This window comes from Mastigoproctus giganteus, chromosome 2 (assembly GCF_048544385.1).
Source record: "Mastigoproctus giganteus isolate SK-2022 chromosome 2, ASM4854438v1, whole genome shotgun sequence".
NCBI classification, from domain to species: Eukaryota; Metazoa; Arthropoda; class Arachnida; order Uropygi; family Thelyphonidae; genus Mastigoproctus; species Mastigoproctus giganteus.
This window is the reverse complement of record NC_143576.1, coordinates 162,351,742-162,377,981: the sequence shown is the minus strand read 5'-3', so window position 1 is coordinate 162,377,981 and position 26,240 is coordinate 162,351,742. Positions and strand designations below refer to the sequence as shown.

Here is a 26,240-nt window from a genome sequence, read left to right as displayed (position 1 = left end):
AGAATCACTACTGAGAATCACAAGAATCACAAGGCATTCTGCCTTGAAGATTGCTGCTGCGTTGCTTGATGCACAATAGTGAGATCTGGCGTCGAGTTGGGAATTTGAGAATTTGATTGGCCCCATTTTAATTCCTTAGAGGGCATCTACCCTACTCTTCAAACTCTCATAGATGCCCATCAGAATGCTGAGTTGACACCTAATTCCTTCCCGCTCTCTGCACCTAGCACACACAAAGACATCCTCCTTGGCTAGATCATGTCCTGTTCCAGAAAGGTCTGGAAACATTTCACAAGTTGCACATTTTTTTCAGTTGTGATGTGTTGGTGAATCGCCCCCTTTGGTTCTCCATAAAGCCACAGCACTCCTACTAATTTGTACCCATTGCTTTTCTGCTATAGTCTGGGTAATGATTTCCATTTAAATACAATTTAATTAATTAACAATGAAAATGAATGAGGTTAATAAATTTAATTGAAAATACTGTGCTAATGCAGTGATACTTATTATGCTAACTAGTTTTACGTTATATTTATGCTCACTTATGCTATACCTTAACGATCACAATGTTAAATTAGTTATATCCTTAGCTAAATGATGTCTGACAGTTAGTGATTATTACATGGCAGTAATATGTATATGATTTTGGTTATCTAAATTAGACCATAAATTATAAGAATTATTTGCAGTAATGAATTTCTAAATTATATTACGGAATCTAGTAATTGTAATTAATTAAACCTGTTTATTTATTTACACTAGGGAGAAGAGGCAGGAGTTTCTAGTGAAGACAAACGAAAACTTCAGCGTATATTTGAATTGCTGTGGTACTGTAAAAATGATGAACAGCAACGTAGCTGGCCTGTTCATGAAGATGAGGCCTTTATAAAAGGTCTTTTAGATGATCTTTATAGCATTTTGGTGGGTTTTTGGCTTATAAAGTAGTTTTCTTTTCCTTTCGAAAAGCTGTGTTTTGAACGGAAATGGAGCTTTTATACTTACATTAAGGAAATATTTGACTATTAACTAATTAGCATTAGTAGAGGCATACGATGCAATAAAGCAAGCTTATGCAGCATCAGCCAAAAAAAAAAAAAAAAAACTCCCATTTCACCCCTCCATTCGTTGCAAATGCTTGTCCAGCTCAGCCTTAAATTTATTTAGGCTATAAACTTCCACCAATAAACCACCCGCTGGCTAAAGGCAAATTTCCACACAACTATTCTACAACTGTCTTTCCTCAATTTTAATCTATGCCCCCTCAGGTTCTTAGTCTGAGCAAGAGAAAGAATCACATCAGCATTCGGCTTGCTCAATCCATTCAAGGCCTTATATACCTCAATCAGATCACCTTGCAGGTGCCTACTCTCCAGGCACTGCAATTTGCAGAACTTAAGCCTTTCTTGGTAAGAGCACCCCTTTGTTCCTCTCACCAATCTTGCTGCTCTTCTTTGTACTCGTTCTAGAAACTCTACATCCTTCCTAAAATGAGGCCTCCAGACCTGTACACAGTGCTCTAGGTGTGGCCTGACCATTGCCTTGTGCAACGGGATAATCACCTCCCTGTCCCTGCTAGCAAAATTCCTATATATCATTGACAAGACTCCATGACCTGCCCTGGCAGCTCGTCTGCACTGCTCAGTGAACTTCATATTTGATTGCACATTTGACTGCACTTTCCACTTTCCTGAGTGTATTACCAAATATTTGGTACATTTCTCTTCAGTTATTGCTACCCATATGCAGTACTTTGCATTTGTCAATGTTAAACTTCAGTTGCCACTTCTCAGCACATTTGCCCACCTTGTCTAGATCAGCATACTGTCTTTACTATCATCAACAACCCAGCTAACCTTTGTATCATCTGCAAACATGGACATTAAACCTGATATACCTTCATCAATATCATTGATAAATATACAAAACAAGAATGGGCCCAACACCGAACCCTGGGGAACTCTACTAATAACATTTGTCCACGAAGAGCGGTGTTCATCAATTACCACTCTCTGTCGTCTCCCACTCAACCATCCCTTTATCCATTGTAGCAACTTACCCTTAATACATACCTCTCCAATTTGTACAGCGGTCTTCCATGTGCAACAGTATCAAAAGCTTTGCCGAAATCCAAGTATATGATATCAAAATTATTTTTGACATTCAGTTCCTTTGTGACCACATCATAATATCCAATCAAATTATGTGCGTCGGAAAACTGCTAGCTTGGGGGGAGACAAAGACCAATAGATTGACAGTAGCCACTGGCAGAGGTGAAAGAGATTCTTGCACTGCTTCTATTAGAATGAGCAGAAGCCTGAAAAACAAGATGCATGGTATTTCAGAGACTGCTGGGAGCCATTGCGGTACAAGTAAACACATGGGTTGTGTTAGGGTAGCTAAGAATAGAAACAGGTGCAGGTATACTTGCGTGTACACCAATGCTAGGAGTTTAGTAAATAAATTTGATGAATTTGAGGTATTGCTCAAAACATCAAAGGCAGATATTGTTGGGATATCAGAGACGTGGTGTCACACAGATATAAGGGATGCAGAACTGCAATTTGGGGAGTACAACGTCTACAGAAAGGATAGACAGGATAGGAAGGGGGGAGGGGTTATGCTATTAGTTAAGAAACACATAAAAACCAAGGAAGTGAAGCCAGTCGACATCGCTGGACAGTGCAGTGTTGAGTCAGTTTGGTGTGACATAAGCATTGGGAGATCAAAATTGAGAGTAGGAGTGTGCTATAGGCCTAATGACTCTGATGAGTATAATAAGGAACTGTACAGGGAAATAGAGTGGGCCAGTAAATCAGAGAGTCTTATAATGGGAGATTTTAATTTCCCAGATATTGACTGGAATTTGGGGGCTGGTTACTCACACACTAGCAGGGCTTTTGTGGATTTATTGGATGATTGTTTTCTACATCAGCATGTTCGGGAGGCAACTAGAGGGAGTAATACTCTTGATTTGATTATCAGCAGTGATTCTTCATGCATTAAGAATCTGCAGATAAATGAACCACTAGGTGGCAGTGATCACAGTGTGCTGAAGTGGGAGTTACTGAAAGAGGTAACTACCATTAGGGGTAAAGGGAAGGGTTATTGCTTCCGTAAAGGCGACTACGATGGACTGAGACTGTATTTAAATTCTATACAGTGGGACCAACTGATGATGTTACCAACAGCAAATTCAAAATGGGAAGCATTCAAAGAACTTATCTTGGAAGCTACTAGGCTTTACATACCAACTAAGAAATATTGTTCAAGGTTTAGGCCAAAATGGATGTCAGATGAACTCATGAGGCATATGGCAGAGAAGAAAAATGCATGGGATACTTACAAATTAACACATGACACAGAAGCCTATGATAGATACAAGTTGATATGCAACCAAGTAACAAAGGAGGTTAGGCAGGCGAAGGCAGATTACGAGAAATCCTTGGCAAGGGATGCAAAGAAAAACAGCAAAGAGTTCTTTACTTATGTAAACTCTAGCAGGAAGGGGATGAATCAGATTGGTCCACTTGATATTGATGGGTCAACTGTTGATGATCCTGCTCAGGTAGCTAACAAACTAAATGAATATTTTGCATCGACATTCACACATGAGGAGTTATTCAGCAAGGGGAATGCCAGAGGTGTATTCAACTCTAGCAGTAAGCTACAGAATCTTGAAATAACTGGGAGTAAAGTGGAGGAGAAACTGTTGAAGATAAACACAAGAAAGGCATCTGGGGTGGATGGGATCTATCCAGTTATATTAAAGGAGGCAGCAAAGGAAGTAAGCAAACCCTTAGCCATAATTATGAGAGCTTCCTTGGACTCAGGGGAGGTACCCATAGACTGGAAATGTGCAAATGTGACCCCAATTCACAAAGGAGGATCAAAGGCTGACACAAGTAATTATAGACCTGTGAGCTTAACTTCTGTTCCAGGAAAATTAATGGAGGCACTGGTTAAAGAAGCACTGCAGGATCATTTAGACAAGACTTCAGTTATAGCTCAGACACAGCATGGTTTTGTTAAGGGGAAGTCTTGCCTGACCAACTTGATTGGATACTATGATGCAGTCACAAAAGAACTGGATGCAGGGAATAACTTTGATATTATATACTTGGATCTTAGAAAGGCTTTTGATACTGTTGCACATGGAAGACTGCTACACAAATTGGAGCAGTGTGACATTGGAGGCAAATTGCTGCTATGGATAAAGGGGTGGTTGAGGGGGAGAAGACAGAGAGTGGTAATCAATGGACACTGCTCATCGTGGACTAATGTTATTAGTGGAGTCCCTCAGGGCTCAGTGTTGGGTCCATTATTGTTTTCTGTATTTATAAATGATATCGATGATGGTATATCAAGCTTAATGTCCAAGTTTGCAGATGATACAAAGGTTGGCAGGGTTGTCAAGGACACTACTGACACTATGCTGCTGCATCAGGATCTGGAAAGGTTGAGCAGGTGGGCTGAGAGGTGGCAAATGAAGTTTAACATTGACAAATGTAAAGTCCTACACATGGGAAACAGCAACCCCAGAGCAACGTATCAATTCTGTGGTACTACACTGACAGTGGTAGAGAATGAAAGGGACTTGGGGGTGATTGTGCAGGCAGATATGAAGTTCTCTGAGCAGTGCAGACGGGCTGCAAGAGTAGCTCATGGAGTATTGTCAAAGATATACAGGAATTTTTCCAGCAGGGATAGGGAGGTGATTATTCCATTGTATAAGGCAATGGTCAGGCCACACCTAGAGTACTGTATACAGGTCTGGAGGCCACATTTCAAGAAGGATGTAGAGCTGCTGGAACGAGTACAGAGAAGGGCAACAAGATTAGTGAATGGAACAAAGGGGTGCTCTTACGAAGAAAGGCTTAAGTTTTGCAAATTACAGTGTCTGGAGACTAGGCACCAGCGAGGTGATCTGATAGAGGTGTATAAAGCCTTGAATGGTTTAAGTATGCTCAATGCTGATGGGATTCTTCCTCTAGCTCAGAAAAATCACCTGAGAGGGCATAAATTCAAATTGAGGAAAGACAGATGTAGGATAGACGTGCGGAAATTTGCCTTTAGCCAGCGGGTGGTTGGTTGGTGGAACAGACTGCCATCCCTTGTGGTGGAGGTTGATAGCCTAAATAAGTTTAAGGCTCAGCTGGACAGGTATTTTGAACGAACAGAGGGGTGAAGTGGAAGTGGTTTTTTTTTTTTTTTTTTTTTTTTGGCTGATGCTGCATAAGCTTGCTTTCTTGCATCAAATGCCTCTACTAATGCTAATGCTAAATTGGTCTGACAAGACCTCCCTTTAACAAACCCATGCTGTGTGTATGTTAACTATTACTGCAGTCTTGTCTAGATGATCCTGCAATGCTTCTTTAACTGGTGATTCCATTAATTTCTCCGGAACACAAGTTAAACTAACAGGTCTGTAGTTACTTGTCACCTTTTGAAACCCCTTTTGTGAATTGGTGATACATTTGCACTCCTCCAGTCCATGGGGACCTACTCTGAGTCCAAGGATGCTCTCATAATTATGGCTAAGGGTTTACTTACTTCCTTTGCTGCCTCCTTTAATATAACTGAGGGCGCCTCCGTAGCCAGGTGGGAAGGAGCAGCAGTGCGTAGCACATGCTTCTTGATTAGACCGGGGTTCGAGCCCGTCACCACCAAATACGGAGTATGCGGAAAGGTCAAGGAATGACCACCGCATATCCCGGAGCAATATGGCCTTAGTTGCTAATGCTCCTAAAAACCAAATAACGATTAATATAACTGAATAGATCCCATCTATCCCAGGTGTCTTTTTTATGTTTCTTTTCAACAATTTCTCCTCTACTTTATTCTCAGTTATTACAAAATCCTTTAGCACCCTGTTACAGTTTGAAAAACATCTGGCATTCCCCTCATTGAATAACTCCTCGTGTGAATGTAGATGCAGAATACTCATTCAGTTTATCAGATACCTGAATTTGATCATCAGTAGTCATCCTGTCTGTGTTAAGTGATCCAATCTGATTCATCCCTCTCCTTCTAGAGCAGTGGTTCTCAAAGTGGGTGGCACAGCACCTTAGGGTGCCTCTTATTCTTTATAGGGGTGCAGCTATGTCAAATTTAGCATTGGCTTATATCGTGGCCATCTCTACCAAAGGTCGTTGATTTTCATGCAACTGTGTAAATTAGAAGTTGTCATGAAATAATTGCTGACTGCATTGCAGTGTTTATGTACGTCTGCATATATGGAACAGCCGGGCCATCCGTCATATACACTGTATTTGAAACAGCACAGCGCTGCTGCGAATGCTCATACTCGCTTAGCGGATCTTAGCCCTTAGCTTGCATTCCTCCTTTGGCGTATCAGTGTGCCTAGTTGTGCACATAGTCGAGCATGTTTTGCACAATAAAGTTTTAGTTAATATTTCTATTTCAAATACTTTACAACAGTGGCCACGGAAAACTATTATTAAAAAGATAAAAAAATCAAGATAGTAATGAACATTTCAATCAAGAAATAGTGGCATACAATGAAGATACTTCGCAGAGTAGCAGAAAAACTGAAGTACAAGTTCAACTATAAAAAAGAAAAAAAAACTCATATTTATCAACACAGTTACTTAGAAATGGGGTTCACATGATGTGGTGATAGGTTTGTACCTAATCCTATGTGTATTGTTTTTGCAGTAATATTATCAAATAATGCTATAATATAAGCAAATTATCGCGACATTTCACTACAAAACATAGTAACCTTCCTAATCAAACACCAGATTACTTCAAAAAATTATTAAAATTGCAAGAAAAACAAAGTGCTAGTTTTATAAAAAAAATTAAAGTTGCTGAGCGAGCACAAGAAACCAGTTATTTAGTGGCAGAAATAATAGCCAAATAAATGAAACCACATACTATTTCAGAGAAACTAATTCTCCTCAACTGTGCAGAAATTTGTAAAACAATGTTTGGGATTGAAGAAAATTCCTTTGTCTGATGATACGATTCACAGACGTATTTGCGATATGTCGATAATGAAAAAATTGTTTCTTCTAAAATTAAAGAATCTTCTATATTTGCATTACAAGTAGACGAATCTACAGATATTTGAGGTAAAGCCCAACTACTGGCATTTGTTCATATTATTGAAAATGATAAAATATTAGAACAATTTTTATGTTGCAAAGAATTAGAACAAACCACAACAGGTAAAGTTGTTTTAAATGTTTTGAATGAATATTTAAAATTTGTAGATGTATCATGGGAATCATGTTTGGGAATATGCACAGATGGGGCACCGTCCATGGTTGGGTCATTAAAGGGTTTTCTATCACTAGCCAAAAAAGAAAATAAGAATATCATATCTACTCATTGTTTTTTAACATTGACAAACTTTAATCGCAAAAACACTAGGAAAGGAATCACTAACTCTCCTGAATGAAATAATTAAGATGGTTAATTATATTAAGAGCAGGCCTCTCAAATCATGATTGTTTGCAAAACTGTATAAAGAACTTGGATCTGCACATTTGAACCTTCTTCATACTGATGTCAGATGGTTGTCCAAAGGACGAGTATTGAGTCGTGTTTATGAATTAAAAGTAGAACTACTCACTTTTTTTTTAACAAGAAAACAAGCATGAATTTTGTCAATTGTTGAGAAATGATTTTTGGTGTACAAAATTCGCTTATATAACAGATATATTTGAACAATTGAATAATGTAAATTCCAGTATGCAAGGAAGATATGAAAATTTATTAAAATTTTCTGATAAAATTACCACTTTTAAAAACAGAGTAAAATTTTGGAAAATTAAAGTTAACGAAACCAACATGGAAATTTTTAAAAGATAGCTGCAACAAAAAATATAAAGAAGTTAATTTCTGAACACTTAACATCACTAGAAGAACAGATTTGTCATTATTTTCGTGATATATCTATCGACAGTTTTGACTGGATACAAAATCTGTTTGTGGAATTGACATCTAATAAAATGGAGTTAAGCCTTAAAGAAGAAGAGGAATTAATACAAATTCTCAATGACCATACGTTGCGATTAGAATACTCTGGAATTTCACTCGAATCCTTTTGGATATTAATTAAGAAGGAATATCCCAACATAGGAGCCAGAGCGCTTCAAGTTTTGGTACAATTTTCTACCTCGTACTTGTGCAAATTCGGGTTTTCTGCGCTTGTCAACATCAAAACTAAAATGAGCAGAAAACCCGAATAGTACCCGGAACTTAATATACTTAGGTCCATTTCTGCTATGATATGGGGGGCTGATAGATACAGAATGTATCTATCAGCTCCCCATATCTATTACATTTGTATCATGCTATTATCAGGTCTCATTTAGACTATGGTGCTATTGTATATGATTCAGTTGGAAAAGTGCATTAATCAGACTTAATACCATCCAACACAACACAGTGCCCTTTGTACTGCTCTGAGCGCATTTAGAACATCTCCTGTTCAGAGTCTGCATGTAGTGGCACATGAACCTCCACTCCACTCCACTTCACCTTAGAAGGAAAATGCTGCTTCTAAATTATGCAGCTACAATTCAAAGCTTTCCAGTCCATCCTGTTTGACTGTTGCTTTCCAACCCTGAATGGACAGCATTCTATAACAGTAAACCAACTGAAAATAGACCAACTGGCATTAGATTTGCTAAAAGATTTGCTTCACACTTGGAATATTGATTTTGATAACATACTTCAAAAGAGCGATGTTCCTGATCCACCCTGGTCTGTAAATCTCAATCACTGTGATACCCACTTTAGGCAATGGGGAAAGAAATCCCTGGCAGATGAAAATATCAAACAACTACATAAAGAACATGCCCTCAACAATATACAAAACGGCCAAATTTTATCAAAAATTTTATCAAAACAGGTTCTGCTGTTGGTGCCGCAGTTTTCTTTCTGTTCTTTTATAGCCTCCATATCACTACTAGTTGAATGTAGCAGTTATACTGCTGAGTTATATGCAATCAAACTAGCCTTACAGAATATTAATGCCCTCCACAATGCTAGCAGTATAAATACACTGATTCATTGAGTGCAGTGTCTGCTTTGGGTAATCAATTTTCAACATCACAACCAATCAAAAAACAAATCATTTGCTGTTTAAACCATCTACGAAGTAGGAATCATTCAGTGAAATTCTGCTGGATTCCCAGGGCATTCTGGTATCTTAAGCAATGAGAGAGCAGATCAGGTAGCCAAAAAACCAAACAGTACAACACCAGCAAATTACCAAGTGCCATATAGAGACTATTTGAAGCATATAAAAAAAAGTCTGTACATTTCAATGGACAGAAATATGGACGTCACAGAGTAATAACAAACTGCACCAAATCAAAGAAGAACCAGCAATATGGATTTCCAGCTTCAGACAAAATAGACAGGAAGAAGTTGTACTAGCAAGGCTAAGGATATGTTTCTACTCATGGGGGATGACCCACCTCGATGCACGCATTGTACACTACCACTTACAGTCAGGCATATACTTTTAGATTGTCCCCACTATTCTCATTTCAGAAGAAGTATTTTCCACTCTCAATCACAACTGCAAGAACCATTATCGCTTACCCACATGATTGGAAATAGTGCTAGTCTAGCTACACTCGACTTTTCTGAAGTGAATACATATATATATGAATTCCTCTGATGCCAAAATGGAACAAATTTTAGTACTTTAGGATAATAATATACAATCTGGCACATTTTGGCCTTAGCTGCCCTTAAACATAAATACCAATACAAACTGCACAATGTTATGACCAAGAATAAAATAAGTAAAGTTTTTCATGAATGCTGATACGTATCAAGCATTTGATATCAGTCTCTCTTTAGCCTTGTATACCTTGACATTCAACATCTGGTGCACGTACATGAGTTAGGCTGGTGAAAAATACTCTTGAATAAATGAATAGCCTTCTTCTCTGACTAGATTTCTGATACTGATTTCTAAGTTGGGATATAACCGTGTGGGTTAGTGTTCTTTTACAATTACTATTAGTTTTCATTCAGTTCATATAGAAAGCATTAACAATGTCCATTAATTAGACAGGAAAACAATTGTGAAGTGTGGTCTTAATCAGCTTTTCAAGGTGCTTTTGACTTGTTTTCTGGGTATGGGAAATCAGATGCTGTTTTTTTTTTTTTTTGCATCAATTCAGTAATTAAGTTACTGTTGGAAAATTATGTAACCAAGAAAAATATAGCATCAGCCAAAGTCTTTTTTTTTTTTTTTTCTTTTTTTTTTCTTCTTTAATATAACTATATAGATTCCATCAGGCCCTGGAACCCATTTTTTTTTTTTTTTACATTTATGTATGCTAATTGTTTTTCAGTGATCATAAAATTGTTCAGCTTCTGTCAGTATTAGCTAGGATGTATTTGTATTATTGGTAACTTCTTCAGTTGTCATCAGTGCTATTGCTGCCATTCTGTGGTGAGCCAGATCAAAGCATTTAACACTGTTATTTGTACTCTTATTAGACTATAAAGAGTCTGTACGATCATACCTAAGCTCCTGAGGTATGATCCTCAATTGTAACAAGTAGTTTTGCTACTTGTTACACATAGACTAATTTATAATTACCTGGTATTCAGGGGTCTCCTGATAATTCATTCCATGTAACTTTCTTTTCTCTCACTGAGTCATCCATTTTGGTCTATACCTTGAATAGTAGCTCCTTCAATGGTTTAAAAAATTTAATAGATTCTAGAAGCTATTAAAGTATTTTGATAACTTCCGAAAGCTAAAGCTATTAAAATTCTTTAATAATGCTAAATGGAAATGAGTAGAAATGTTAAATGGAAAATGCTTCCTTAAGTATTTTCCGGTCATCATTTCTACTTATTAGAATAGCCAATTTCCCCCACTGAATAAACTCAGATGTCTGAGGCCATTGTAATCTGCTCTCCCTCCTCCCACCCACTGATAAAACGAACAAGCCCATTTAACTACACTAAACATTGCTCTATTATTGTCTGTCTGTCTGGATATATTTCTGTTAATCCTCTGTTACATAGACTGCTAACAAAGGACAAATTCTAATATAACAGTTAAATGCTAAAAATTGCATTTTATTATTAAAAAAAAAAGTGACTAAATAGACACCATGCAAGCATCTGTTACAATTGGTGTCACAACTACTGGAGAGTTGATCCATTGTAATTTCTGCCTACTAGGATTGCTTTCTTTGTATGTATAAAGAAAGAAATTCTAGGAGGCAATCAGAAATATTTCAGTAATATTCAATAATTCAAATGCTGACAAATGCATTAATCGGTCATTTCCCGCTAAATATAAGCCAGTAATAGTCATCATCAGATAGCTTTGATATACCGAAGTGGATTAAGTAAACATTTTCGGAGTTTGGCTGCTGTAACAGTTAACAACAGTAACAGCTATAACAGTGACAACCCAATTTATTTTTATTAATATAGAGAATACAATAAAACATAAATGCAACTTAACAGGTATTTTAATAAAATTTATCACCTTTTTAAAATAGTATAAAGGAAAAAACGAATTAAAAGTAGTTTTACACAGAGTAATCAAAATTGAATACTCATTTGTAATGCTAAAACATCAGAGTTACCCCATTTTACCACCAGTACTAAATATTTTTAGTACTAAGTATTTAGTTACCACCAGTACTAAATATTTTTTCACTTTCAACTGATGAAGCTGGTGCACTTAAATATTTCAAAGCCAGTTTACTCAGAAGAGGTAGTTTGTCTTGCAGGTTTTTCCACCACAGAAATGGGCTATGATTTCTAGGCAAATCTAAATACTAATTCAATTCTTGAGTGCAACACTGAATAATGCTTGTTCTTTTTTTTTTGAGGATCACTTCTCTTTTGAACTTACTCTGGGTGACATTTCTTCTGTTTCTTCATTTTGAACACTATCTGTCTTAGCAGAAGCTAATTCATCAAACAAACTTGAAAAAATCATAGTAAAGCCTGGGGTATCTTGATCTTCAGTAGAACTGGTTGAAGCATATCCTGTTGAAATATCATCCTCAACTATCAGGGAAGTTCTTCCAGCTTCTAAGATCCATTCCTTTATTTTGTTTTTCATATCACTTTTTTGAAATTTCATCTTAAATCTAGGATCTATAAAAGTAGATAAACACAGATTTATTTTCCACGTAAGTGGAAAATCTTTTCACAATTAATGATTTAAGCTCAACTGTGATAAATTCCACTGAAATTATTATTTTGGATAGCTTTGGACAAAAATAAATTAAGAGTCAAAATTGTAGGGATTAATGTTGGAATATTTTATCCACAGCATGTGTTGTGAGAGCTTTTCACTGTTCTGTGTTTCTTTCCAGTATGTAATACATTAAATTCCAATGAGTGGATACATCTTTAATTTATTTGTGCTTCTTTAAATTTAGCTGCACTTGTATTTCCATTAATTTGTTAACTGCTGAAGCAGAATGACTAAAGTATTTTACAATATTCCTATTGATAGTAACAATTATCCTTACAGCCTGCTGGGCAAATATGAAGTCATTTATTGAAAGTTTTAATGCGTGTATGAAACATGATTGTGACTGTAAACCATTATCAGTGACACCAGCTACCATATTTACTCCAGTATCTTTCAGCATGAGGAAGACTTTGCTTTTTGAGAGCTTATATTCTTTTAGCACATGTTCAACTCCCTGATCTATATCCCTGTATGAGAGCCTGAAAACAGAAGAACTCTTAGGACAGCCCTGTGTGTTCAAACTCATTTGAAAGCCAGTTGCCTGTAATACTCAGAAATGAAGAGTTATTTGTAGTAGCTGTCCCAAATATCAGTGGTTAAAGAAAATTTGGTGGCTTTATCAAGAGATATTTAAAGTTTTGTTTTTACCTTCTGAAATATATCTTGAATGATTTTATGAGTGAAATATTTTCTACTTGGAATATTGTAATTTTGGCAATTGTTTTTAATAGCCTTTGGAATCCAATTTAAGATGTTTCAGAATATGATTGAAGGTCAACAGCTATCATTTCTCCAATTAAATAATGGATCTCTTTGGCCTTGTGGTCATTCATTTCACAAAGCTTCTTCTCTGTTAATACTGCTTTAATAGTAGTTTGCACTTTAGCAGGAAGTTCAATGGTGCTGCTACTTCCTGAACATTTGGCATATGTCCTTTTCAACTTATCTGATGCTTCTGTTTTTTTTTTTGGTTTTTTTTTTTTTTTTGACATTTCTTCTGGATGGAAGATGATTCAACATATTTGTGGTTGTAAATGTTTTGGCTGTTTTACCATCCCTTGATATGGTGGTATCACATAAATTACATATGCAAACAGTTTTGTCCTTTGAATTTATCTTAAAATACTTCCATGCAATACTTGGTGCCATAATGGTCACCTTGACAGTTACTTAAATCTTAATAAAATTTAATCTGAAAAAATAATAAGAGGATTAGAAACACATTATGGATTAATAAGGTGTACAAACAAACTGAATACAATGAGGCGAAGATAAAAAAAAACCAATACGAGAACCACAGCAAGTAATGGGAAACTTACCTGACATCTGCTTTGCCGCTACTGCCCCTTTGCACTGCACAATCAATAAACAGGCGATGTGTGCTATCGTTCTGAAACATAAGTCGACAATGATATATTGATTGACACATAGGCGTGACAGACAATATACTGATTGGTGCTTGAACGTAAATGATAATATCATAGCGTTAAGTGATTTATTGACGTTATGATATATATATATATAAAGAATCTTTCTTTCTTTTCCTGTTATTTCCTAACCTTAAAAATGACTTGCATTAATGAAAATTATTTTATTATTTTTTTTTTTCCAGAAAAGCACTGTTGTGTTAATTTTTATTATCTTTTTTATTTTTGTTTAACAAAATAACAAATCACTTCAATTCACTTCAGCAAATAACAAATCACTTCAATTTATCTATAAAACCATTAAACTCATTGGTGTTAGTAGAATTGTTGAAGTCCCAGTGCTGCCAAAATTTCTTAGTCCAGAATGGTAGCAATGTAGAAAGACTTAAGTAGAAAAAAAAATTTTTCGTCCACAAGTTGCAATTTTTAACTGGTTCAAGCAAGATGGTCAGACTATTGAAGCAGGTCACGTGACTGGCATTTAACTGTCTGTGTCTATCAAGGAAGTGCTTCTGAGATGCAAATGATGTATCGGTGCCACTGGGATGCAAAAAATGCCTGCTGGAAGGTTACAGATACTTATAAAACTAGTTACAGATATGTAACTGATTCTGTAATTGAACACTCGTAGACATGAATTCTTTATATTAGTACTATTTATATTAGTACGTTGTAATATTCTTTATATTAGTGCTATTTAGTTGATATTTGACTGTATATACTATACTGTAATTAAGCAATAGGCAACTTTTTCATTGGACTGCTATTTAAGTTGGGAAATCATTGTAATGACTAATCGGCCAATTAACAGAAGCCAATTAATCAGTAATCAGGCAATTTTCTTATCAGTGCAATTCTACCCTCATGTTCCAACATGATACTGCTCCATACCATACAATGAGCAGTGTAAAAACTTGATTTGAAAAAAGAAAAAAACAGAGTCCTGGCAGGGTCAAAGTTCAGACCTGAATTGAGTAGAAATTTTTGGGATGAATTGGAATGTATTCCCCTCTTATATGGCTGAATTGGTGATCCCACTGAATGTGGAAGGGATACTTATTCCTGCTATCCACAAGGAATTAGTTTTAACTAATTCCTTCCAGTTCCATGAAAAAATTATGCTTTCAGTGGGACTAAAGTTGGGCCTATGCTTTATTAATTTATTCATTAAAATTCATGGTCTAGATAGTCTTGGTAGGAGGTGAATATTACTTAATGATTTATATTCTCTCTCTCTCTCTCTCTCTCTCTCTCTCTCTCTCTCTGTTATAGAAATATGCAGTATACTCTCAAGGAGGGGTCACAGTGTGCTGTAAACAATCCAGTTATTCTAATTCATGCAGTAAATTAAATAAGTAAAACTAAGTTATATAGATTTCTTATGACATTTATAAAATAGTTAGATTACATAAAATATCAAAACCAGAATTTTGTCTAACATTCTGAGAGCAGGCATGTGTGATTATTAGATTAGTACTTTCTCTGCCCAGACTTCATTTCGTGCCATCTGATTTCTTAGTTCCTCCTTTCACGACTCATTTCATGTTAATGATCACAACTATTAAATAATTCTTCATTGACTGTATTGCCTTAATTGTTTTGAGATGAATTACATTTTCAAATTTTCTTCTTAGTTAGATGCAGACCCAAGGATATCCAGAGATGCTGTTTGTGCAAATGATTATGAAGTTGTCCACCTTCTGGTCACTTATTATCAAATGGTAAAAACAAAAAATAATATATATATATATATATATACAACCGATAATAAATATAAAATTAAAATCAAATTAAAACATATGTCAGTAGTATGGCAAAACTGTAGAGCAAAAATTTAAACATTAAAATTAAATCAACAGGGAAGGGGAAAGTGAAGGTAACAAGACAGAAACTGTAGCCAAAAGCCTCCAATTAATTTAGAAATTCAATTAAATCCGATTAATATTAATTCCATATTAAAATTTAAAATATAAGGCCAATTATTTAGAAGTTTAGCGACCCCCCCCCAGTAAGGTACCAGTTCCGAGAGATGTGAAATATCACCAAAAAAGGGGACTAAACAAACTACTAAAATAAAACAAAGTAACAAAATAATAGACTGACCATTATGCCCTATATCGACGGAGGACACGAGGCCAATAATGGTCATGGAATCGCTGCATTTCAGTCGCTAGACAAATCGTTGCAAAGGCGAAACAATCAAAGGACCAAGGATCGGAGGATGGAGGGGTGGTTTGGTACTTGGTGAATTGGTTCGTCTTTGCGACGATTTGTCTAGCAATCGAAATGCGGCGATTCCATGACCATTATTGGCCTCGTGTCCTCCGTCACGAGGCCAATAATGGTCATGGGGCATAATGGTCAGTCTATTATTTTGTTACTTTGTTTTATTTTAGTAGTTCATTTAGTCCCCTTTTCGGTGATATTTCACGTCTCTTGGAACTGGGGGGGTACCACTAAATTTCTAAATAATTGCCTTATTTTAATACGGAATTACTATTAATTGGATTTAATTGAATTTCTGAATTAATTGGAGGCTTTCGGCTACAGTTTCTGTCTTGTTACCTTTACTTTCCCCCTCCCTATTGATCTAATTTTTATGTTAAATTTTCGCTCTACAGTTTTGCCATACTACTGGCATATGTTTTAATTTGATTTTAATGTTATGTTTATTATCGGTTATGTAATGGGCATCATGTGGAGGATGTGTATTTTTGCTGCCTCTAATGATAGCTCTATATTTATTTTCTTATTTATTTCATTTTATTTTCTAAATGACATTATTCAAACATATATGTATGTGTGTGTGTGTGTGTGTGTGTATATATATATATACACACACACACATACATACATACAGATCGACCATCACTAATCCGGTTCCACCGCTAATTTGGACATAATTTCTGTGAACGTAATTTCAAATTTCCTGTGTTGACGCACCGACCTGCCACTTTTGGTGGCGTTGGTTTCAGCATCAGCTGTTGGCACGAACTCGTAAACTCTGGCAAGCCATCCCTACTTGTTTTTCTGCATTTATTATTATTATTATTATAACCTGCTCACATTTAGCCTCAGCCATGGTTCCAATGCATAAAGGAAGTACCTCTCGTGGTGTAAAGCGCAAACACCGTACATTGTCCATAACAGATAAAGTTGAACTTCTGAAAAAACTCGACAGCAGTGTGTCTGTGAGAAGTTTAACTCTGCTTAATTGTAAATTCCAGCAATTTCTCTCAGTTCCTCTTATCTTAGTAATTTTATTTTAGCCATTTCTTTTTAGATTTTTTTTTTATTTTTACAACACACGTATATAAACTTGCAGTAAAACACAACACAATATGAATTGATAATATAGCGTGCTAACGAACTTGTTTTCACAAAATCTCTAACAATACTGACAAACTTATTGCGATGTTTGAGAGTTTATTTTATCGTAATTAGTTTTATTGCAGCACTCGCAATAAACGAATCACAAATGACCTTCACATGTATGTGGCTGACACGGCTTCTCAAGAAATAAACTAACCAACATATGTGGCCACATATATGCAACATAAAAAAGACTTTTTTTTTTTTAAATTTTAAGCGAAAAAACGACAACACTGACATTACATATTTATTTTAGAATTACTAATCAAATTATTTCCTAAATATTTTTTGGCCCCTGGGAAAATTTTTTCTTAAACTAGCTTGGCAGTCAACGTGTTAAAGGTAGGAGGTAGTGGTTAGCTGTTGGGTAAAATGTATGTGCTAAAATAACCACCGGTGATCCGGCACCCCACAGATCCCAACACTGCCGGATTACTGATGGTCGACCTATATATATATATATATATATCTCTATAATATGAACAATTAATAAATATCTTAAGCAATATTGTCCAGATCGGATTAATGCCATCTATTGTAGATAGAACATTACATCCTTCATAATATTATATTTGATTATAGTCTAAGTAAATAAGGTACATGCTGTTTAATGGTATATTATGTTAGAATTTTATTATGTGGTGTCCGAAAATATAATAATGATACTATATAAATATAAAGAAATATGTATACCGGCTGGCTGCCCATTAAAAATTTATATACCCGTATATCAAGATGACAATTAGCCCGACCGATAGCTATCGGTCGGGCTAATTGTCATCTTGCCTGTGAACAACTAAATTATACACCTAACCATTAGACCTTATTATTACTTTTTTGGCTGCGTTATACAGGCAGATGACAACAGAAACTGATAGCTCTGTTGATTATTGGAGGGATATATTGAGAGGGTTAGCCCTTGATAACGTCCCTTTCAATGTATCCTACTACCCATAATTAACATATTGTGTTATATTATTACTACCTTATTTTACTTATGATTTTTCTTTACTAGGTTTGACTTATGGGGGCTGGTATCAGCTATTATAGCGTTTTGGTGCCTTGATATACGGGTATATAAATTTTTAATGGGCAGCCAGCCGGTATACATATTTCTTTATATTTATATTGTATCATTATTATATTTTTGGACACCACATAATAAAATTCTAACATAATATACCATACCTTATTTACTTAGACTATAATCAAATATTATATATATATATATATATATATATAGTATTGAGTTTTTGAGAGAGGGGTAATGAATATGAAAGCTAAAAAAGAGTATGAAAAGCATAAGGGATTATAGTTCTAGATTACTACATTAATAGTAGAGAAACTAACAACTATAAGGAATATAGATAAGATATATAGAGCCTATAGATATAGGGAAGAGTAGTCTAAAGAACTGTCTGTTGAATCCATAGTAAAATTGCAAGAAAGTACTGAAAAAACATGCAGTTAGTAAAGTAAAATTACTCATTGTTGCAATTGTGATGATTTTGGTGATTTCATCAGGGGTGATTAAAAAGTGATTAAAACCTTCAAACTACTAATTTATCATAATCAAAACTCCAGTATGTAACTGGGGTCAAGTTTAACCTACTAGTAGGTTAAACTGGACCCCATAGGCTAATGCTCTGTACAGCCCTCTGACAGATATTACGGACACTACACATACACATAGGCTACACATCACTCAGAGCAAATCAGCAGGCTCCTCCATAGCCAGGTGGGAAGGAGCAGCAGTGCGTAGCACACGCTTCTTGATTAGACCGAGGTTCGAGCCCGTCACCACCAAATACGGAAGATGTGGAAAGGTCAGGGAATGACTGCCGCATATCCCGGAGCAATATGGCCTTGTTGCTAAATGCTCCTAAAAACCAAATAACAAACAACAAGCAAATCAGCATCTAATGCTTCCTGCCTATATATTGAGGATTCTACCCCTATCAGCCACCTTTCCCTCTGCTGCCAAAAATTTAACACCTGTACTAGCAAACTTTGTTGTATTGTCCATATATGCATCCACATCACCATACGGATAATTCTAGGGATCCAGTTTTCTGCAAATGCAACAACATCATCTATCTCATCACCTATAACTGTAAATATGTTGGCCAAGCAGGCAACAAGCTACGCCTCAGACTTAAGCTCCACAGATCGGACATAAATAACTACCTGAGCAACAATAAACGTAGCAGCACTGAAGATGAAATTGAATACAAGCATTTCCAGACACACCCCTTTACTAATATATTCATATTTGCAACAACTAGAATCAGTGTACAAGCAAGTATATGTGTACTTTTTTTGATTTTAGTAATATAATTGTTTGCTCCGTGATAACTCCCACATGTTCCAGTTAATACCTGGAAAGTTAAAATCTCCCATTATAACACATTCTGATTACTGACTCACTTTATTTGTCTGTATAGTTTTTTATTATACTCATCACAATCATTTGGCCTATAAAAAAAGGTAAATTGCAGCCATTATCAACCCACTCAGGATGGAAGCCTCCTCAACAATTCATGGTGAGGGAAATTAGCATCAGTGGAGGAATATGATGCAAGAAAGCAAGCTTATGCAGCATCAGCCAAAAAAAAAAAAAAAAAAAATCCACTCCCATTTCACTCTTCCATCATTACAAATACCTGTCCAGCTCAGCCTTAAATTTATTTAGGCTATCAACTTCCACAACAAGAGATGGAAGTCTGTTCCACCAACCAACTACCCGCTGGCTAAAGGCAGGCGCCTCCATAGCCAGGTGGAAAGGAGCAACAGTGCGTAGCACATGCTTCTTGATTAGACCGGGGTTCGAGCCCGTCACCACCAAATACAGAGGATGCGGAAAGGTCAGGGAATGACCACCGCATATTCATGGAGCATTATGGCCCTAGTTGCTAATGCTCCTAAAATTCAAAACAACAACAAATCTGGCTAAAGGCAAACTTCCACACATCTATCCCACATCTGTCTTTCCTCAATTTGAATTTATGCCCTCTCAGGTGATTATTCTGAGCAAGAGGAAGAATCCCATCAGCATTGAGCTTGCTCAAGCCATTCAAGGCTTTATACACCTCAATCACTTTGCAGGTGTCTCGTCTCCATACACTGCAATTTGCAAAACTTAAGCCTTTCTTCTTAAGAGCAACCCTTCATTCCATTCACTAATCTTGTTGCCCTTCTCTGTACTCGTTCCAAAAGCTCTACATCCTTCTTAAAATGAGACCGCCAGACTGTATACGGTACTCAAGGTGTGGCCTGACCATTGCCTTATACAAGGGGATAGTCACCTCCTTATTCCTGCTAGAAAAATTCCTGTATATCATTAACAAGACACCATGAGCTGCTCTTGCAGACTGTCTGCACTGCTCAGAAAACTTCATATCTGCCTGCATTGCTCAGAAAACTTCATATCTGCCTGCACAATTACCCCCAGGTCCTTTTCGTTCTCTACCACTGTCAGTGTAGTAACACAGAGTTGATACGTTACTCTGGGGGTTACTGTTTCCCATATGTAGTACTTTACATTTGTCAATGTTAAACTTCATTTGCCACCTCTCAGTCCTGCTCAACTTTTCTAGATCCTGTTGCAGCAGTGTACTGTCAGTAGTGTCCTTAACAACCATGCCAACCTTTGTATAGTCTGCAAACTTGGACATTAAGCTTGATATACCATCATCAATATCATTTATAAATACAGAAAACAACAATGGACCCAACACTGAACCCTGAGGGACTCCACTAATAACATTAGTCCACGATGAGCCATATCCATTGATTACAAATGGTCCACAAGCGGACCATAATCTGCCACACTGGTCCAGTGCGGGTTGGCAGATTGACTGTATTTAGCAGTCAGGGGCTTGAACACCAGTCTACTCAAAGAGCTTGTGCTGCTGCACTCCTGCTCCTGACCACTTGGCTACGAGGCAAAATTTGACCTATAACAGACTCCTATTCTTATTTTTGTTTTCCCAATGCTTATGTCAAACCAGACTGATTCAACATTACTCTAACAACTTAACTGTATTAACTGAGCTCGTTAACCAACACCATATGGGGTTGGCCAAATCCTATACACCATATAGGATATGGGGAGGCCCCACATCCTGTTCTACCCTTTCTGTACACATAGAAATCCTCATATTCATATTCTGCATTTCCTATATCTGGATAGCATCGTGTATCTTATATCCATATAATGTTAGCATTTGATGAGTTTGCTGTTATTTACTGTGCTAGAATTAGTACAAGCAAGTATAAGTATATTTTTTGCTTTTAGTAATATAATTGTTTGCCCCGTGGTAACTCCCAGCATTCCTTGGAATTCTCTACTTTTGTTTCCAAGAATGCTGCATGTGTGAATAGAAGCACTAGAAAAATTGATTTTGTCTCTGCTTGCGCTGCTGTTAAACTGTTAGTCTGTGTATCCCACCAATCCAATTCATCTAATACTGCCTTTATACTTCCAGTAAATATTGTTGCATATCTTCTATTTAATTGTATCCCATCCCTATAAAAAGGTTCTTTCCTGTTTTTAGAAATTTTATTGTGTTTGTAAACAACATTAAAGCTGCAACTCTTGCCATAGGATTGTAAGAGTGTTTCAATGCATTAGTTGATAGAAAATCAAAATATGTACATATTATTTGCATTAAATTTCATTCTCACTGAATATCAAGTGCCAAGTCCTCAGGACTAAGGTGTTCAAGACTTGTGTTCAAGTTAGAGGCAAATATTTCATCTCCATGGTAATCAAATGAAGTGCAGGTAATGTATACAAATTTTTATTTTATTAGCATTAGTAGAGGCATACGATGCAAAAAAAAGCAAGCTTATACGCATCAGCCAAAAAAAAAAAAACCCTCCCATTTCACCCCTCCATTCGTTCCAAATACCTAACTAGCTCAGCCTTAAATTTATTTATGCTATTAGCTTCCACAACAAAAGATGGAAGCCTGTTCCACCAATCAACTACTCACTGGCTAAAGGCAAATTTCCGCACATCTATTCTTCAATTATCTTTCCTCAATTTGAAACTGTGTCCCCCCTTAGGTTCTTAGTCTGAGCAAGAGGAACAATTCCATCAGCAAGAGGAAGAATCCCATCAGATCACCTCGCAGATGCCTACTCTCCACGTGCTGCAATTTGCAGAACTTAAGCCTTTCTTGGTAAGAGCACCCCTTTGTTCCCCTCACCAATGTTGTTGCCCTTCTTTTTACTCGTTCTAGCAACTCTCCATCCTTCCTAAAATGAAACCTTCAGACCTGTACACAGTACTGTAGGTGTGGCCTGACCATTGCTTTGTATAACAGGATAATCACCTCCCTGTCCCTGCTAGCAAAATTCTTATATATCATTGGCAAGACTCCATGACCTTCCCTGGCAGCCCATCTGCACTGCTCAGCGAACTTCATATTTGACTGCACAATTATGCCCAGGTCTTTTTCACTTTCCACTTCCCTGAGTGTAGTACCACACAGTTGGTACGTTTCTCTTTGGTTATTGCCACCCATATGCAGTACTTTGCATTTGTCAATGTTAAACTTCAGTTGCCACTTCTCAGCCCATTTTCCCAACTAATCTAGATCCAGTTGGAGTAGCATCCCTTAATCCATTGTAGCAATTTACCCTTAATGCCATACCTCTCCAATTTGTACAGCAGTCTTCCATGTGCAACAGTATGAAAAGGTTTGCTGAAATCCAAGTATATGATATCAAAATTATTTTTGGCATTCAGTTCCTTTGTGACCACATCATAGTATCCAATCAGTTGGTCAGACTAGACCTTCCTTTTACAAACCCATGGTGTCTTAACTATTATTGCAGTCTTGTCTAGATGATCTTGTCTAGATTGTTAAGTAACATAAACCGGTAGCCTTAGCATTGATGATTCAATGAGAGCAGAAAGTCTCTCCTTGGTTAAAATCAAATGATTTTACTCAGTTCTTGTCTATTTGTATTTACTTGTATACCACATAAAATAAAAAAAAACCAGTGATTCCATTATTTTCTCCAGAACACAAATTAAACTAACAGGTCTATAGTTACTTGTGTCACCTTTTGAACCCCCTTTGTGAATCGGTGATACATTTGCACACCTCCAGTCTATGAGGAACTCCCCTGAGTCCAAGGAAGCTCTCATAATTATGGCTACGGGTTTGCTTACTTCCTTTGCTCCCTCCTTTAATATAACTGGATATATCCTGTCCACCCCAGCTGCCTTCCTTATGTTTAACTTCAACAATTTCTCCTCCACTTTGCTCTCAGTCATTACAAAATCACTTAGCTCCCTGTTAGCATTTGATAAACTTTTGGCACTCCCCTCATTGAATAACTCCTCATGTGTGAATGTAGATGCAAAATACTCATTCAGTTTATCAACTACCTGAGTATGATCATCAATAGTCAACCCATCTATGTTAAGTGGTCCAATCTTATTCATTCCTTACATTTTAGAGTTTACTTAAGTAAAGAACTCTTTGCGTCCTTTGCCAAAGATTTCTCGTAATCTGTCTTTGGCTGCCTAACCTCCTTTGTGACTTGATTACAGACTAGTTTATACCTACCATAGGCTTGTGTCACCTGATACTTTATATGCATCCCATACATTTTTCTTCTCTGCCACGAGCTTCATTAATTCATCTGACATCCATTTAGGCCTAAATCTTGGACAGTATTTCTTAGTTGGAATGAAAAGCCTAGTAGCCTCCAAAATTAAGTCCCTGAAGGCTTCCCATTTAGAATTCATGTTGGTAACATCATCAGTTGATCCCACTGTATAGAATTTAAAAACTGTCTGAGACCTCTGTAGTCACCTTTATGAAAGCAAAAGCCCTTTCCTTTAGCCTTGATGGTAGTTACATCTTTAAGTAATTCCCACATCAGTACATTGTGATCTGTCACCCAGTGGTTCTTTTTTTCAACTACTGCATGTGTAGGATTTGCTCTATGTGGCCCAATTGAAATGGTTAAAGGCAAAGATAACAGGTATGTTTTTCAGGGGAAGTTTTACTTCCATATTCTGCTTGTGTGTTTCATTTAAACAAAATACATTATTCACAGTTTTACATAATGTTAATTGGCATTTACTAATGGAAACCATCCTCCAGAACTCTTACTTCTTGAAGCTAGTAAGCTTCGAAACAACCATTCCTGATGGTGTGTATGTTATTTTAACATTTAGGTGATGCTGTAAAATTTAAAACCAACTTAGATAGAACCACGGATAATGATATTTTTCTCTAATTTAGGTTCACTGATATTGGTGAATCAATGTGCAAATTACATAGTCCACTTGAACACAGACTTCTAACAAATTGTTTCAAATCAAACTTAAACCAGTGGTGGATATCTAGTTTAAGGTTAAGTAACATAAACCGGTAGCCTTAGCATTGATGATTCAATGAGAGCAGAAAGTCTCTCCTTGGTTAAAATCAAATGATTTTACTCAGCTCTTGTCTATTTGTATTTACTTGTATACCACATAAAATAAAAAAAAATTGGTCAGTGGATATAACTATGCCCCCTTAAAATGCATATACAGGTGCATAACTATTGTGGAAGAGGTTATGTTAATGCTTGACACTGGGACTTCAGTGAATGAGTTGGTAAAAATTTCACTTTTTTCTTCCAAAATATATCATGCATTGTATGGTGTATTTTAGAAGAGGGAAATAATGAAATTTACTTTTAGGTAAATACCAGAGGAATGTATTGTACATTACTTTCCTCTTGGGGGGAAAAAAATCTACATTGATACAGTACTATGAAGATAAGTTGCAGTATACAAATGCAATACATTTTGCAGTTTTTTTTTTTTTTTTTTTTTGGTTATTTTTTTTATGGTTATGATAGAATCACCCAAAATCCAAAAAAACTGAAAGATCTAGCAAGGATCAGATTCTGAAATTGCTGATTTGAGATTACCTACCCGCCCACTGATGACGGTATTACCTACCCGCCCACTGATGACGAAGCCAAAAAGCTTCGAAACGATCGTCTGGGTGGTGGCACGCTGAAAATAAATAACAGTAGTCTTCTCTACTAGAGAAGCGTTATTTATTTGAAGTAATTCAATAGTAGCTATCTTGTTGTGAAGGCAACCACATTATGAGATACAATTAAAACGATGCCTTCTATGCTACAATCGTAGCTCAAATATATGGGTTAACTATGGTGTATTTACCCGATATTATATAAGAACAACTAATGAAGTTAAAGACTTTATCCAATGACTCTCTGCTCCTTGACAACTTTATGGAATGGAAAAACTTGACACTTGACCACTAAGAGCAAAATTTTCAGTTTGTATATAAATTTTACTTGTACACTGGATGCTTTTAGATGGCATGTGAATTTCAGCAATAACTATAAACACAAGTTAGATACTATAAACAAAGACTGTAAACACATTAGTATTTCAATAAGTTATTTCGGTGGTCAAAAAAGAGAAGAGAAATGCTTCATACAGTACTTCAGTTTTTCTGTCTCGTTGAAATTATCTGTATTGATAAACAAAAAGCAAGGCCAGCTTTCTTGTTAGCTGTGAGAGTTAAATTGCTATATTGTTAAAATGTTTTAACTGATAGTGATTACTATTAGCTTGAGGCAGTCATATCATGGGTCCCATTTTGACAGAAAGCCTTCAGTGAGTGCTGTCTCTTGTTTCCAAAGTCCATTAAAGAAAACCTTTATTATATTAAGTAAATGTTACATTTTGTTATTTTCCAAAAATGGGTATATAAGGAATAAATAGAGGTTTTCAAATACTTTTAGGTGAGTGAGTGAGTGAGTGTTCATATTCCAATTAAATTGGAGTATGGACATGCCCCTCCATCTCTGTGAAAACTCTTAGAGCAGTGCCTTGTTAGGATGATTAACTGAAATCACCTGACAGTACCATTTAGGGGGTAGAGTCAGTTATATAAGTTGCTAGCCTAGTTGACTTCCTAGTTCACTTCACAAATATACATGGTCTCAGTTCTAATCTCAATGATGTCCATTTCCACTTACAGTGTACCGAAACCCATGTACTTTTTCTGACAGAATCTCAGTTATCAGTTGATTCAACCACTGCTCATCTCAGTTGCCCAAATTATTCACTGTATGATTCCTTTTGCCTCAAAGGTGGTACTTGTGCATATCTCCGTTCCGATATTCCCTGTCAGAGACTTGGTAATTTGGAATCTCCTCTCTTTGAA

At 36.3% G+C, this 26,240-nt stretch overlaps 1 protein-coding gene across 3 annotated transcripts in view; it reads left to right on the top strand.

Moving 5' to 3' along the window:
- LOC150089714 (NCK-interacting protein with SH3 domain) overlaps positions 1 to 26,240 on the top strand; it is a 167,728-nt gene that overhangs the window by 76,919 nt on the left and 64,569 nt on the right. For 2 of the 3 annotated variants that reach the window (XM_090368754.1, XM_090368753.1), the window contains exons 5-6: positions 763 to 921; positions 15,285 to 15,371. In XM_090368754.1, coding sequence (XP_090224880.1) covers positions 763 to 921; positions 15,285 to 15,371 — 246 coding nt within the window. The remainder of the gene's footprint in view (positions 1 to 762; positions 922 to 15,284; positions 15,372 to 26,240) is intronic. The other variant, XM_090368755.1, reaches the window with a different exon arrangement.